The sequence below is a fragment of the Chrysemys picta genome, chromosome 8, assembly GCF_011386835.1.
Source record: "Chrysemys picta bellii isolate R12L10 chromosome 8, ASM1138683v2, whole genome shotgun sequence".
NCBI classification, from domain to species: Eukaryota; Metazoa; Chordata; order Testudines; family Emydidae; genus Chrysemys; species Chrysemys picta.
The window spans coordinates 6,948,410-6,965,528 of record NC_088798.1 but is presented as its reverse complement, the minus strand read 5'-3'; the positions used below and the strand labels follow the sequence as shown (position 1 = coordinate 6,965,528).

The following is a 17,119-nucleotide window of genomic DNA, read 5'->3' as shown; positions in this document are numbered from 1 at the left end:
CCACGTCAGGTCTGGCTGACATGGTATGAATAAAGTGTTTGGTTCGGATTTGGCTGTAAGAACTGGTAGCTGCCAAGCTAGGACAATCATATCCCGTACACTAAATTAGGTGGTGCACATGCCCTCATACTGCATAGTAGCATTCTTCTTACAGGAGGATGGATGGTCTTGAGGTTAAGGCACGGGACTGCCAACTGGACTTAGAACTCTGCTGGATTTATTCTGTGTCCTTGGGCAAAATGTTTAATTTCTCTGTGCCTCCATTCCCCATCTTTTGTTTGTATTTTGTATCTCTTTCTCCCACCCTTTTTCTGTCTTGCCTGCTCAGGCCCTGATCCTGCAAAGATTTACACAAGGGCTGGCACTTGCATAAGCTTTTGAAGGATCAGGGCTTTGGGGCAGCGAACTGTTTGGGGAAGGGACTAGGTGTACGTACAGCACCTAACACAGTGGTTCAGAGCTAGCTCAGGTATGTCTACATATGCTGCAATCACACCTCCAGCCTGCAGTGTAGAGATACTCTAAGGATCTGGGCCTTGATGTCTGTGAAGAGTGTCCTACAGGCACCTAGAACAGAGGACCAATTAGCAGAATCCTCTGTTATCTGTTGTGTTACTTTTTTTCAGAGGCTTGTAAGGTACTCCTTGCTGGCACCTGTTGGAGGAAAGATGCCTGTACTATAAATGGAAAAGAAATTTGATTTTACGTACATACTTTTTAATGTTTGATCTGTTGGTCACAACTGTGTTAAATTAAGATGTGTTCCAGACACAGGATTCACACCCCAAACTCCATTGGAGGTCATGGGAGTTTTGGGCTCAGGATTGGACCCTTGCACAAAAAAAGTCTGGAAAAAAATATGGGATTTTCCATTGAACAGGTTGCTCCTAAGTGGGCTTGATTCTGTAAATGCAAGGATTTTTTGCAGGCTATTTTTAGGAACAGATCCCTATGAGGTCTGGTATACAAGAACTTTGCTGTGAGGTTTCCGAACCCTTGTGATTCTATGTTGTGAGAACAGAGCATTTATGTTTAACCAGAGCATATGTTCCTTCAGCTACTCAAAGGAACGGCAGGCCGTGCACATGATCTATGCTCATGTTTATTGTTGCCTGTGAACAACCATGTGCAGCAAACAGACTCGGGAGGAAAACTTGTTAGCAGATGTCCTGATGGCCCTTCCGATTTATAAATATGAGCCTCTACATTTATGTTTTCCATATCCAGAGCTTTCACTTGCCAGATGTCCCCACGGCTGGGTCCTTGAAGTCTTTAACTATGAGGATGCATGGCATATCGTCTATTTCATAGAAAAGAAAAGAAATTCAGATTGCTGTCTCCTATCAAACAGCTGAGGGGGGGGAGGGGAAATCCACTCTTTACACTAAAGTGGCTTTTCATATCCCGAATCTGAGATGCACTTTTATACAGCTTTGTAAAATTCTGTGGATCCTGCAAAGCTGAATAAAAGTGCATCTCAGATTTAGGTGCATCTCAGATAAATACACTCACCTGGGCATCTTTTTCTTTTTTTTTTCTTTTTTTGACAAGCTCTTAAAATACAAGTAAACAATAGCGTTTTCACCCTGATGGTGATGCTAATTTTACAAGGCTTGATTTAAGTCCGCATTTCGTTTAGATTGAGCACGTGCTTTATTATTTTCAGATGCATTTCTTAAGATAAATAGTGGTGAATGGAGTTAAACCAGGATGAATTCAACCCAATATCTATCAATTAAATACGAAATGGATAATAGGACCAGATTCAGCTTGGAATTCAAACATCCCAAACTCCAAGTCCCCGTGTAAAAAAAGGTTTTGTCACCTCCACCATTGAATTCCCCCTTCTCCAAACATTAGAGATCTCTCTGTGGGTTATGCACTTGGGAACATTTCCACTGACCAGGGTAGCCAAGGGCAGAACATGGACCACAGAGAATTATACCCATGAAATGGGCAATTTTAGAAAACTGGGAGCAAAGACTGTTTCACTGGAAGCAGCTTGGTATCTATGGGGCCAGCTACAGTGCTGCCACTGGGAAGTGTTGCAAACTTGTGCAAACTCTCTGAACGGGTTCACAAAAAGCTTAGATATGGTTCCATGGAGAGACTTAAGTCATTTCCAGATAGGGACCTAATTAATATGTGTCACAGGGAAACCCTGATTAGCTAGCAGGATTTTAAGCATTGCTGCCTGTCAAAGATCTTTGTACAAGTAAGTACTGGCATGTCCAGGACTTCCAAGGGTACTTTTGAGATGGGGACTATGTGTGGTGCCTGGTTCTACTGTAGACGTGGGAAGTAGCACGTGTCTTGTGGGCAACCAAAGGCGTAATGACTTTCACTTTTTAAACTGGCAAACAGACAACCTGAAACTTTTTCCCCCAAGCCTCAGACCCTCAAATTTAGAGAAAGTCAAAACAGCTTTCACTTTTTTCCAAGCTTATAATTTGCGTAAATTCAGCAGTGCTCAGAGATAGTAGGTTCCAGGATCTGACCTGAACTTGAAGTTATTAGCCTACTGTTCTGTTTGAGAGATTGTGGGGCGGCGTGGGGAATAGAGACAGAGGACAGAGTCCGATGAATAACGGAGAACAATATGGGGCTGAGACCAAGCAGAGAAAAAAACAACTACATAGAGATGGAATAAGTTGCAGAGAGGAAATAAATCTCTTAAAGTGTTCAACAATAGAGTCAAATATATATGTGTATTCCTCACGCATATCTAAATCTGCATGGTTAATCCTATGCATCTGCAAATAATATTTATAATATAATATCCCAAACAAACACGTGAAGAAGCATAGGAGAGTGTAGGGCTATCCATTCTGTTTCTGATTTAACTACAGGTTGAGCCCAAGACACACAAATCTGGATCACAACATGGATCACCGCAAGATAGAGGTGTTTGGATGTGGGCGTTCTGGCTCGGACCATTTTAACAGCGGGGGCCATTTGCAGAAAGTGGATAAAAGAAATGGATTCAGATTTCAAACAACACAACATTTGGGGAAGAGGGTTTGACACGACCTGATTTAAGCTTCATCACATGAAAACCTGTTTCTTTTACTGGGCACATGTTGCAGACCAGCCAATTGCTGGTAGCCTTGAATGAGCACAATATGGACCCGATTTTTCCTAATTCTCTGGGCATCTTTGCCTGCATAGCTTGGGTACTCACTTACCACGATTGCGCTGATTATCACAGGAAGTGTGTGCAGGGTTGGCCAGTTAGACAAGCATGTGGTCATTTGCATGCACAGTTACCATGATTATGCATGCAGCTGCAGAAACTGCATGCACAATTCAGAGATGAATTTTACTGAACACATTTTGGCTTGGCTGTCTCCATAGAACTGGCCAAACAAACAGTTCCAAAGTATTCGATCTCAGCAAGAGCTGGGTTTCATGTAAAAACTGGAATGGATTTTCTAGGTTATGTGGCCATGGAGGCCCTGCTCTTCACTGATTTCAGTGGAAATTAGGAGCCAAACTATTTTTGAGGATCTGGCAGAATCCTAATATCAAATCACAAGGGATCTTCTGAGGGTCTTAGAGAACCATCCAAACATTTCTAAGGAGGGCAAAGGGAAGAACTAAAGTTGTCATCTCCTGTATCTGGACCACCCAAACACTAGCCAACAAATCATGGTATTTTTCAGCTACGGTATCTTGACTTATTGTTCACAGGGATTTTAAAGAATTTCATTTCATTTCTTTCTTAGTTTTTTTTTTTCCTAGGGATGACATGTCGTTTCCTGACAGGCTGCTTTTAATAAGGTTGAAATCTTTGTTGTTGCCAAATCCAAGTGGAATAGAACATCTTTAAGTCATTAGATGGGAATGGGGTAATCACTCAGAGGGTGCGCTTCAAAGGTTATTAGTTTTTACAATGTGTTCACTCTTCTGCAGTTGTCTGAAAAATAACGTAGGTACCAATTCCGCCTCTGACCCATTCATGGTACAGTGGGCACAGTATTTGTATGCAAACTAATTGAAGGATTTTCCTGAAGGATTTTGGCACTTGAGGTTAAATAGGAACCTGTATGGTATTAGTTAGGGATGGAAATACATGTTAGCAAGAAATAAGAGCCCTCCCGCTCCCAAACTTTCACCCAAAAAAACAATAAAGACACAATCAAACCCCTTCTCAGGCTTGGAGGATGGGCCATTTACAGACTCTGGGAATTACCTGAAACAAAGGGCATAATTCTGCCCTCGTTCGAGTGAGTGCAACTCTGCTTTATAATAATAAATGGAGATATCCCATCTCCTAGAACTGGAAGGGACCTTGAAAGGTCATCAAGTCCAGCCCCCTGCCTTCACTAGCAGGACCAAGTACTGATTTTTGCCCCAGATCCCCAAGTGGCCCCCTCAAGGATTGAACTCACAACCCTGGGCTTAGCAGGCCAATGCTCAAACCACTGAGCTATCCCTTTCTTCCGTGATTTGCTCCAGAACTGAATGTGGCCACAGAAGTACAAAAATACATCAAGAAAGTCTGTTCCGAAGGAATTTCCCATATAACCTTGGCAGCTGGGTAGTCCAAATCTGAGAGAGCCTGTGAAATGTTTGTGCTAAAATATTATTAAGATCCCAATGAAGATCAGATTGTGCTAGGGACTGTACACATATAGATAATCCCTGCCCTAAAAAGTTAACAGTCTCATTAGAAAAAGTGGAAACGGAAGCAAAATGATTTGGCCAAGGTCACTGTAAATGAGTGGCAGAGTCAATCATAGCCCCAGGTCTCCTCACTCCCAGTCCTTTTCCCTAGCCACGGAACTATAAGGGGCTGAGGTAAGCATTTGAAATGTTGACATCTGATTGGTCTCTCACTTCCACCAGCTGCACACCAGCATCACTTCATTGGAATTCCTCCTGCTTCCACAGCCACAAGTGAGAGGAGACTCAAGTCTCAGCCACTAGGGATTCACACAGCAGATGACACAGCCACATGTGTGAAGAGGATCAAGCCTGAACTCCAAACACATAGCAATAGTTTGTGTCAGACCTGGGCAATCTCCTATGTTGTTAATAATTATTATTGTAGTTATTTCTGATCCTAAAGCAATGCAGTCTGAATAATGCTTCTTCCAGGAGTACATAAGAACATAAGAATGGCCATACTGGGTCAGACCAAAAGTCCATCCGGCCCAGTATCCAGTGATCAATGCTAGGTGTCCCAGAGGGAGTGAACCTAACAGGTAATGATCAAGTGATCTCTCTCCTGTCATCCATCTCCACCCTCTGACAAACAGAGGCTAGGGACACCATTCCTTACCCATCCTGGCTAATAGCCATTAATGGACTTAACCTCCATGAATTTATCCAGTTCTCTTTTAAACCCTGTTATAGTCCTAGCCTTCACAACCTCCTCAGGCAAGGAGTTCCACAGGTTGACTGTGCGTTGTGTGAAAAAGAACTTCCTTTTATTTGTTTTTAAACCTGCTGCCCATTAATTTTATTTGGTGGCCCCTAGTTCTTATATTATGGGAACAAGTAAATAACTTTTCCTTATTCACTTTCTCCACACCACTCCTGATTTTATATACCTCTATCATATCCCCCCTTAGTTTCTTCTTTTCCAAGCTGAAGAGTCCTAGCCTCTTTAATCTCTCCTCATATGGGACCCGTTCCAAACCCCTAATCATTTTAGTTGCCCTTCTCTGAACCTTTTCTAGTGCCAGTATATCTTTTTTGAGATGAGGAGACCACATCTGTACGCAGTATTCAAGATGTGGGCGTACCATGGATTTATATAAGGGCAATAACATATTCTCCGTCTTATTCTCTACCCTTTTTTGAATGATTCTGAACATCCTGTTTGCTTTTTTGACCGCCGCTGCACACTGCGCGGACGTTTGTTATTTTAAATTTATCTTGTAGAGGATCGTTCATACAAACATTATTCCCCCGAACCCCCGATATGCTGCAGTACAAAGCTCAAGTTGAAAAGCGAAAGGAGAAGGAAATGAAAAGGTTAAACACAAGGCCGAAGGGAATGGAAAGGTGGCAGGATTTGCAAAGGAGAAGACTCTTGCGCCAACTTTAAGTTTTCTACAACAGAAGAAGGGGGCTCCAAATGTTTATCCAAAATGCTCAGGTCTGCAAAGTTGGGCTGGAAACCTTTCACTCCTTCTGACTTATGCTTGGGGCAGGAGTACCCCAAGGCCAGCCTTTCTCATGGTATTTTCACATGCCTGGCCCTGGCTGGAACCTGGGAATGCAAATGCAGCACAGACTAGGGGAAAAGGAGTAACAAGGAAGGATGTTTTTTTTTTTCCTTGGGTCATTTGGGGGCAAAGCTCTCGGTCAGTTCTTATTTTAGCCAAAATCTTTAACTTGTGGCTCTCAGCCTTTTTGATTGGCAAGCCCGAGTGTTACATTGGTGAAAGGAACAGGAGTACTTGTGGCACCTTAGAGACTAACAAATTTATTTGAGCATAAGCTTTCGTGGGCTACAGCCCACTTCTTCGGATGCATAGAATGGAACATATATTGAGGAGATATGCATCCGAAGAAGTGGGCTGTAGCCCACGAAATCTTATGCTCAAATAAATTTGTTAAGCTCTAAGGTGCTACAAGTACTCCTGTTCTTTTTGCGGCTACAGACTAACACGGCTGCTACTCTGAAATTGGTGAAAGGACAGCCCCAGCCAGTCCCTGCAGCCCACAGACCACATCCCCGACCAGCTGGCATGTCTCTCCATTCATCTTTATCTTCTAGCCTCCTCCTCCTTTCTGCTTTCTGTTTTTTACCCCTCGCCCGACTTTTGTTCCCCTCCTCCTGTTGTTCCCCTTCCCTCCCAGCCCCGCACAGCCTATGTGGGCAGCCAGAGGTGGCACCAGACCCTTGCTGTAACCACTGACCTAAGCTCAGGACACCAAGTTGCTTCCTGAGGCTGCGGGCCTGAATACACCTGCGGTTCCTATGGCCTGGCTGTGTTAGCAAGCTCTGCGCGAGCCGAGAGGGAAGGTGGGTTTACTCAGTGCAGAATCAGCACTTTCCTGCACCCTCTGGACGAGTCTGCTACCCCCCATCTTACGAAACATCGGTTAACCCACCCCTAAGAGCTAGATCCCTATTGATTTGTTGTAAAAACCAAGCTCTAGCGGGCCTACCCCAAAATGAGCTCAACTGTTGGAAAGAAGGTGAAAGTTCATAAGTGTTACGATAGCTTCTAGCAGAAGATTTGGCAGGAGCTGCTAATGTTGGCCTAATTGCCCATCACACACTGGCTACTAGCAAACAAGGTTTAGTTCTTTGTTTTTTTTCCCCCTTCTATCTGATAGCACTTTGACGAGCATGGAATTTTAATGGCAGTACGCGGCCGCCGCCTCATTACATCTTGTCAGACACATGCCGGCCAAGTGTCCCGGAGTGATGAAACACTTGTCCACAGCCTCCTGTTCTTTCAAAGCTGTCTTCTCTTGAAGAGCCCCCTCTCTCCCTCCCAGAGATAAACGGCAATGGCTGTGGCCGATAACGAAGTGCAGGACTGGTGGAATAAATAGATTGCTCTCAGCGGTGTTGTACTGCCCTCTGCTTCGGGGCATGTGTGCCACATATTCAGAGGTTCCTGCATCAAGGGCGGAAATCGTGCGTTGTCAATTTCTCACACAGCCAAAGTGTTTGATCAAGGCTGGATCAGAGCTCCATGGTCCTTTTCCTATAGTTTCCAGTAGAGTCCTGTCCAAAGAGCGCTCTTACCCTTGGCTAAGATTTTCAAGATGTAGCTGTTCAGACCTTAAGACAATAGTGCTGCTGCATCCATAGCTCTTGTATCATTCGCTCTGCCCTGCGACATAGCATTGCTCCTTAGGAATGAAAGCACAAAGCACAGTTGACTGAGATATGGAAACTGTCCATGGATCTGGTCTCCAAAGACCCTTGGCATGAATAGAGACCAATAGACATCTCTTCTAGTCAATGTCAGTAGCAAGGCCTTTATCTTCTCTGTAGGCCACCAACAAGAGGACAACATTGCTTCCTCATTCAGACACACAGAGCCAGGTCATAATGTCATCACTAATGAATAGTTGCCTCTCTAGACTGAAAAGGACCATCACTGGTATCCTTAAGGAGATCCAAATGATTTTCTATTAACTGAACCCTGCAAAGGGTGCTGTGTACTGGCCCTGATGCAGCAACGCACCTAAGTGCTTAATTTTAAGCGTGTAAATATTGGCTTCCAGGGACCTACTCGTGTACTTGAAAATATGAACATGTATAGAGTGCTCAACACCTTATAGGATTGGACCTTTGGGCTGACAGTATGGAGACTGCGACACAGTGTCTCGAGCAAAGACATGTAAAGTATGTCAGTGGGGTAGATCTTTGATCTCCAACAAGGGTGGCCTACTGCTCCCCACCAAGCAAAATAAAAAAATCGCCTTACATTTTGACCTATTCTATTTTTTCCAGAACAAAATCCTTCAAAGACTAATACACATTCTTTAGGCTAAACACAATTGTGTGTCTTTGTCAGTTATAGAGTCATAGATTTTAAGGCCAAAATGGAACATTAGATTGTCTGACCTCCTGTATAACACAGGCCAATTTCTTCACCCAGCTACTCCTCCATTGAGCCCAATAACTTGTGTTTGATGAAAGCCTATCTCCCAGAAAGGCATCCAAGTCTTGACTTCAAGAGACGGAGAATCCATCACTTCTCTCAGTACTTTGTTCCAATGGCTAATCACATTCACTGTTAAAGAAATTGTGCCTTATTTCTCATTTGAATTTGTCTGGCTTTAACTTCCAGTCATTGCTTCTCATTATGCCTTTTTCTGCTAGATTAAACAGCCCTTTAGTACCCAATATATTCTCCCCGCGAAGTTATAAAACTTCTAATAAGCCTAACAGTCATCATAACTGCATGTGGCTGGTCCTAGGGACCTGTGAATCTTATTTACTAATCTTTAGTGACATGCATAACGATCTGATTAGATCCCAGAGAAACAGCCTTTTTTTAAAAGAAAAAGAGGACATTATTACTGTTCTCAGATCTGAAAAAGCTACCAGGAAAATAATCTCATTGACTTTTCCCACATCTGTGGATAAAAAACACAACAAAAGCTCAATAATGGTTAAATTTGTTTTGAAAATTAAATAGGAAGCACATGCTGAAAATCATTTCAATAATAAAAAAAAAGACTAACCCCAAATCACAAATTTGAACCAGGCATTATTTTATGGAGAATTTTGACAGAAACAGCATTGCAACTTACCAGCTCTTGGGTCTTTTAATTGCAAACTCCATTTTTTAAGGTTCAGTCTCTGTTGACATGTCATCCGTATGACTTCTTTTCGCCCGATATTATAAAGAAAACCAAACGCTGGGCTTGTACATGTTATTGTTTAGGGTGATTAACAATAATCGTCATGTATTTACGTAGCCCCTTTCATCCAGACGGGTCCCAAAGTATTTTGTAAACTGCGTCTAAAAAAATTATTCACCTACTATTGAACTTCAGCCATCTTTGAGGGGAAACAGGGTAGCTGTTTAACAGGACACAGCTACCCTGCATACAAACATTGGGGACCCCTTCCCACAACCCTTCCATGCATGGAATTCCCATGGCTCTCAAAGGGAGCCCTGTGACTGGAAAACTTGCTGGATGGAAATCTCGGGCAGGAAGTGATAACAATACCATCGCCATCGGAAACTGCAGAGGTAACTGAGGTAGGGAGGTACATTTGCTCAATTTGGAGTGAGATCTTTTCATGCCCCTCTATTTGCTAAAAAGGTGCCATGGTCAGGCAGTGACAAAGAACTGGACTGGGACTCAAGACACTTGGTTCTGTTCCAGGGTCTGCCTCTGGTCTGCTAAAATGTCATTTTAGGCCAGGTTTTCAAGGTATATAGGCACCTAAAGATGCAGATTTGTGCCTAGTAAGATTTTCAAAAGTACCTAAGTGAGTTAGGCAGCTTTGGCATTCCATGCCTCAGTTTCTCCTTCTGTAAAATGGGAATAATGATACTGACCTCCTTTGTAAAGCACTTGGAGATCTAGGGATGAAAAGCCCTGAATAAGAAGAGGTATTATCAACAGACTTTCAACTGTATACACCATCTGAAAGATGATAGCTCCAGGAGAGAGCTCCCAATTGGTGTAGAGAATATTTGAAATTCACTCGCTGTGCTAAGCACAAAGGTTTTGCTTACAACTTGTTACTTCTATGGATTCTACTATTGCAATACCAATACCTATTGCCAACTATGGGACTAGATTTGTAGGGACAAGCTGAACCACAGAAAAATAGAATTGCAGTTGTGCTACTCCTCAAGTGCTAAAACCAAACCAGAATCGGTCCCCAAACCAATGTATAATAGCATTGTGTGTGTGTGTGTATGTATTTTCATTTTGGTGTGCTCCCAATTCAGCATGTACATAAACACATGTTTTAAGCATGTGAAGTCAATGGGACTGTTCACATATTTGAAGTCAGGCATGTGCTTAAGGAACCTGCTGAATCAGGGCCTGAGTTTGCAGTTTTTTTGAGAAAGGGTTACCAGTGTTAATGCTGGGAGGGCAATGAACGGCTGCCGTATTGTCTGATGAAAAGCTGCCATATCGTCTGATCAAAAGTACAAGCTTGCAAATGTGATACCATAGCAGGTGGGATAAATGAAGGGGGGAGGGGATAGTTAAGCTTTAAAATAGTTAAGCCAGTAAGCTTTAAAATCCCTCTTGGTAGGTGTTCTCTGCTTGCTTTACCTGTAAACAGGGCCGTCTCCAGGCCCCAGCGGAGGAAGCACGTGCCTGGGGCGGCACATGCTAAGGGGCGGCATTCCGTCCATTCTTGGGGCGGCAGAGTCCGAGCGTTTTTTTGTTTTGGTTTTTGTTTTGCTTGGGGCGGCAAAAATGGTAGAGCCGGCCCTGACTGTAAAGGGTTAAAAAGTCGCCCAGGTAAAAAGAAAAAGGAGTGGGCACCTGACCAAAAGAGCCAATGGGAGGGCTAGAACTTTTTAAAATGGGGAAAAAACTTCCCTTTGTTGTCTGTTTGTCCTCCAGAGAGAGGGGACAGAGCAGGACAGGGCTGAAGTTATGCTGTAAACAGCTTTAAAACCAGGTATGAAAAAGCATCAAACCCCAGATGTGTAAGTAGATCAGAAATGTTTAGAAAGACACGTTTGGGTTATTTTCTTTTATTTCTGAAAGGCTTGTGGACTCCTCTGTGCTAACCCCAGATGCTTTGGTTTGCTTGTAACCTTTAAGCTGAACCCCCAAGAAAGCTATTTTGGGTGCTTAATTTTTTGGAATTGCTCTTTTAAAATCTAGCAAAAGCCTAAGTTCCAGATGTATTTTCTTTCTTTTTGTTTTTAATTTACCTTTTTTAAGAACAGGATTTTTGCTATCCTAAGAGGTCTGTGCATACGTTGTTTAATTAGCTGGTGGCAACTGCTAATTTCCTTTCTTTTCTTTCTCAGCTGTTCCCCGGAGGGGAGGTGAAAGAGCTTGAGGGTACTTCACAGGGAGGAATTCCAAGGGTTCCTTCCTAGGTCCAAGGGGGGTTTTTGCATTTGGGTGGTGGCAGCGTTTACCAAGCCAAGGTCAGAGAGAAGCTGTAACCTTGGGAGTTTAATACAAGCCTGGAGTGGCCAGTATTAATTTTTAGAATTCTTGCAGGCCCCCACCTTCTGCACTCCAAGTGCCAGAGTGGGGATTCAGCCTTGACAGCAGGTCCTTCAGCTAGGGGAGACCGGGAACTTTCCAGAGTCGTATAATGATTCTGTAAATGGAAGGGGAGAACAGAAGTTCAATCAGAGCTGAAACAAGTGTTGCTCATTTATTAGACACTCTGCAGTACGTTTTACTGAAGACATTTTATCACAGCCAAAAAACTCCAATATGGAACAATTCTGTATTGGCCAGAGGATGGACTAGATATTCTAAGAGGTATTTTCCGGCTCTAATATCTGTGGTTTATTATATATTGTTAAATTAATGAATGGGATTATATAACGTGGTTGCTTGAAATAGTGGGCAACTGGACTTGTTGACCCAAGAGATCCCTTCCAGTCTTATGTTCCTGGTTAGCTGCTGACCTTTTTGTCTGTGATTTTATGCAGACACCGCCAGTGCAAACCATTATAGCTCTCTAACACCAATTTATACCAGCGGTGACTCTGGCCACAGATTGTTATGTTGACTGTGTTTGGGTGGGGGAGGGGTTCTTTTTTATTAGAATTTATTAAAATGTTTTTCTTTTACATCCCTATTTTTGTTCAGCATCTTCATTAATGATCTGGAGGATGGGATGAACTGCACTCACAGCAAGTTTGCGGATGACACTAAGCTGTGGGGAGAGGTAGATGCGCTGGAGGGTAGGGATAGGGTCCAGAGGCACCTAGACAAATTGGAGGATTGGGCCAAAAGAAATCTGATGAGGTTCAACAAGGACAAATGCAGAGTCCTGCACTTAGGATGGAAGAATCCCATGCCCTGCTACAGGCTGGGAACTGACTTTGCTAGGCGGCAATTCTGCAGAAAAGGACCTAGGGGTTACAGTGGACGAGAAGCTGGATATGAGTCAACAGTGTGACCTTGTTTCCAAGAAGGCTAAGGGCATATTGGGCTGTATTAGTAGGAGCATTGCCAGCAGATCGAGGGAAGTGATTATTCACCTATATTAGGCACTGGTGAAGCCACATCTGGAGTACTGCATCCAGTTTTGCTCCCCCCCCCCCCCCCACTATAGAAAGGATGTGGGCAATTGGCAAGAGTCCAGAAGAGGGCAACGGAAGTTATTAGGGGGCTGGGGCATATGACTTACGAGGAGAGGCTGAGGGAACTGGGCTTATTTTTTCTGCAGAAGAGAAGAGTGAGGGGGGATTTAATAGCAGCCTTCAACTACCTGAAAGGGGGATTTCAAAGAGGATGGAGCTTGGCTGTTCTCAGTGGTGGCAGATGACAGAACAAGAAGCAATGGTCTCAAGTTGCAGTGGGGAAGGTCTAGGTTGGATATTAGGAAAAAACTATTTCACTAGGAGGATGGTGAAGCACTGGAATCGGTTACCTAGGGAGGTGGTTAAATCTCCATCCTTAGAGTTTTTAAGGCCCAGCTTGACAAAGCCCTGGCTGGTATGATTTAGTTGGGGTTGGTCCTCCTTTGAGCAGGGGGTTGAACTAGATGACTTCCTGAGGTCTCTACAAATCCTAATCTTCTACATACTTGCAGAAATGTGGCTACAGAGGCTGTTTACTGCCTTGAAGTCCTGTTTCACTGGTGATTAAGAAAACTGCAGAGAGAATCTGTGGATACCAGCGTGCACATTACAATGTCATGGGCGTTTCTATCATTTTTCACCTTGTTTGCCAGGAGAATGCACTGCTTCTATGAGGATAATCTAGTAGAGGTGCTCCATGATTTGCTATACTCGACTAACGCTGTCACACTAGTGCACATGATTGCTTACTAATTACTGAATGTTTATAGTGAGTTTGATGCTGTTCGTTACATAGAAGCAGACTCTGTCTGACATGGGGCTTGCAGTCTAAGAGCAAAAACATGGTCATAGATGGACTTTTTACTTTGGATCTCACTGGGACCAGAATTTGGTCCTTGTGACATCTAGGGCAATTTCCTGCAATATCTTTGGGAGATCTGATTGTATTAAGTTTATGTATCATTGTAGACCAGCCAGGACTGTATGTAATTCCAAGGGGAATGGTAACCACAGCCCCTCCAGGAACTAAGAACAATAGGGTGGTGATTTGGCAAATTCATGCTAAGGAGGCTTGCCTATACTAGTTCAGACTGGATTCTCCAGAGGCCAACAGACACAGAAAGGACTTTTGGATAATTAGTCTGAGTTTAACCTGGCATAAGGCCTTTCTGGTCCAGTCAACAGACGGGACCTACTGTCCAAGGGGCACCTCAGTCTTTAGGGAAGGGTTGGAAGGACTAACAATGACCAGAGTTCTTGTGGAGTTGTGGTGCTGGTCTCTGGTAAGCTTATTAGCAAACGGGTAGACTTTTTTATTGTTTTTAATTTGTTGCTTTTACGTTACAAATAAATGTGCTTGCTTAAGCAGAGATGTGTGGTAACTGAAAACCGTGGGTAATTATGCTGATGATAGCCTCTGAGGAGAAAAGCAAAGCAGGCCTGTTTAGGCAGTCTGACTTGCTGGGGTAATTCAGAGTGTAGGCAGGGAACTGGGCCTGAAAATACCCCAGTCAAGAGGGATTGAGATGCATGTCTCCACCCAAGAGAGGTGATGGCTGGGGAGCCAAGAGGCCTAAGTGTCAGACCCTTTGGTGGACCATAGAGGGGAGAAAAGGTGGAGTTGCTTTGAACTGTGACAATCCTAACAGCATGCATACTCGCACTAAATCCCAACCCAATGGGAAGAAGCTTGGGTTTTTTGTTTATTTCAAATGCTTAGTGAATCATCAGTCATGTAGTTATTAGGCCAGACACTCATCTGGTATAAACAGACATAGTTCCATTGAGTCCATTTCAAGTATATTGTTTTGACAGACAATGCCCTGTAGCCAGTGAAGCACTGAAGCTCACATTTTTAAGATTGCTCACATAGATGTGGCCACGTGAGTAGAGTCAGGACTCCGGGGTTCTATTATTGACTTTTTTACTAGGGCTAGGTCTACACTACCCACCTGAATCGGCGGGTAGAAATCGACCTCTCGGGGATCGACGCTCTTACTCCACCAGCAGAGGTGGGAGTAAGCGCCGTTGACAGGAAGCCGCAGAGGTAGATTTTGCCGCCGTCCCTACAGCGGGGTAAGTCGGCTGCGATACGTCGAATTCAGCTACGCTATTCGCGTAGCTGAATTTGCGTATCTTAAATCGACCCCCCCCCTGTAGTGTAGATGTAGCCTAGGTTACATTAGGTAAGTCACTTCCCTGTGCTTCAGTTTCACACAGGCACACACCCGCCCCCAGTAAAACAGAATGAATAACACCTCTCTCGCAGGGATGTGGTGAAATAATTAGCACAGTGAATTCTTCCATGGAAAGAAACTCTATCTGTTCAAACTATTGTTCTTATTACTAATTAGGAAGATGTAGACTCAGTAACTCCTTGCATACTGAAAACAGAATCCTGTTTAATTTTGTCCTCTTGTCTTTTCTCCTAGCACGACCACGCTACCTTCCCACGTCAGGATAACCAATGGCTACATCACAGTCAATCCTCCCATTTGGTTTTCAAACCAACTGGATCAGAGACCACGTTCGGATCTCCCGTTCCACCATCAGCCAAAAAGCTCAGCTGCTGGCCGCGTCTTGGCACCATCTATAACTGCTTCTTTCTATGTGGCAATAGCGTCTTTTCTCCTGAGTCTATTGAGGCCTTCCTGACCAACCTAGGATTACGTGCAATACCTAAAATGGAGAACAGAGATAATTTATGAACAAGTGGGTGGTTTTCTCCACGACGGTTTCAATCTGGACCTTCTCACCGAGGAGAAATGGTAGCGCCTCTAGCTGGTTTTGTCTCTTAGCCCAGATATATTTTGAAACTCTAAAGCTTTATTGTAACACTGACTTATATCTTCTTTTTTGTAGAAGGATCTTTATTTCCCATAGTGCTATGGGGCTTTGTAAAATATATGTGTCCATTTATATATATAAAAAAAGTGTATTTATTCAACTGGTAAACTTATTTTTCTTGGTATTGGATATGTTAATAACATCCCCATTAAACAGTAGCGACGGTGAAACAGATAAATTAATATTTTCTATATTTGTTTATTTAACCAACCAATCTGAAATGACATCCAAAGATGCCGTTTTGGTCATTAACATTTTACACTAACCCTCCCATAGGCAAATTTGTGCTGATCGCTGAGATTAGTGTGGGTGGGTGGGTGGGGGGGTAATATCCGTTTAGAATAATTTAGACATATTGTAGACAATCATGCTGTCTGTAGCCGTGGCGTCACTAGGGAAAAAGGCATGTTCTTAACTCAAGTTAGTGAACCCAAGATAAAATCCTAGTGAAGAGAAGACCGTTTGTGGTTTTCACATGAGTTGGCAAGTCAAGATAAACCCTGAGCTTCCCCCACTGCCTTTAACTCAACCTGCTAACTTGTAAGAAAAGTGCAGACTGTGTTGTCTTCACTAGGATTAACAAACTAATACATCATGATAGCTAACTTCAGTCGAGAACTCACCTTTTTTCCTAGTGAAAACACATTGCATCTGTCTGGAGCAACTCTGCTGAGTTGGTTTTTCCTCTCACACCCTTTTTGCATGAGTATGACTCCTCACTGGATTTACTCCCGATTTACACAAGTGCTAACGAGAGCAGAATTTGGCCTACTTACGGGATTTAAATGTTTAATAGCATGCTAGTCTATAAAACTTCTCAGCTCTGGCCACGCTTCACCTAGAGCAAGTTGGGGGTGCAGAAGCATCTTAAAGTTCACTTTTGTAGCCACGATCCTGCTGCTGTGATAAGCCTGGCTGCTTTCTTTGTATTGTTCTGGCCTGATCCAAAACCTATTCAAATCAATGAAAAGACCCCCGCGGATGTCAGTGCGTCTTGGATTTGGTCCTTTCAAAGGGTTTTGAGTTAGGTTTTTAGAAGAGCATGAAGACAAAGGGCCAGATTCTCCGCTGGTGTAGATCATGGCAGCTCCACTGACTTAAACAGAGCTATGCCAATTCAAACCAGTTCTGATTTTGGACCATTATCTATGTAGCTAGTTTTGAGCTTGGCAGTGGTGGAAAATGTCCATCTCTTATTCATAATTCCAGCCACACTTTGAAAAACAGCAGTAGAGGAAAAAAAAGAGATGGAACATACGAAACTTTGCCCAGGCATCGTCCTCAATGAGAATGAGTCAAAACATTTTTTAATGAGAAAACAAAATGAAACATTTTTGCAGAAAATTAGATTCTTTTTTAGAGGAATGGTGCAGACCTGGGCAGGTCCGCTGCTTGCTGAGCTAGGCCTATTTTTCCAAGGCACGCACATAAGGCTTCAGGTGAAATGGAAGACATCGAGCTTTGCCCCCAGTGAGAGCTTCAAGGACATCTCATGCATACTATTCCATTGTATATTTTGGCATGTGGAAGGTTAGAGATGTTGGTTTTGGAACGAAGCCATTCCCCTTGCATGATATTTATTGCACTGGGCCGCA

The 17,119-nt window shown here is 43.4% G+C and overlaps 1 protein-coding gene across 4 annotated transcripts in view; it reads left to right on the top strand.

Moving 5' to 3' along the window:
* TRABD2B (TraB domain containing 2B) overlaps nt 1–15,702 on the top strand; it is a 390,651-nt gene extending 374,949 nt beyond the window's left edge. For all 4 annotated transcript variants that reach the window (XM_065553796.1, XM_065553795.1, XM_065553797.1 and 1 more), the window contains one exon: nt 15,110–15,702. In XM_065553796.1, the coding sequence (XP_065409868.1) occupies nt 15,110–15,332 (223 nt within the window). In that variant the 3' untranslated portion in view covers nt 15,333–15,702. The remainder of the gene's footprint in view (nt 1–15,109) is intronic.
* The last annotated feature ends 1,417 nt before the right edge of the window (nt 15,703–17,119 follow it).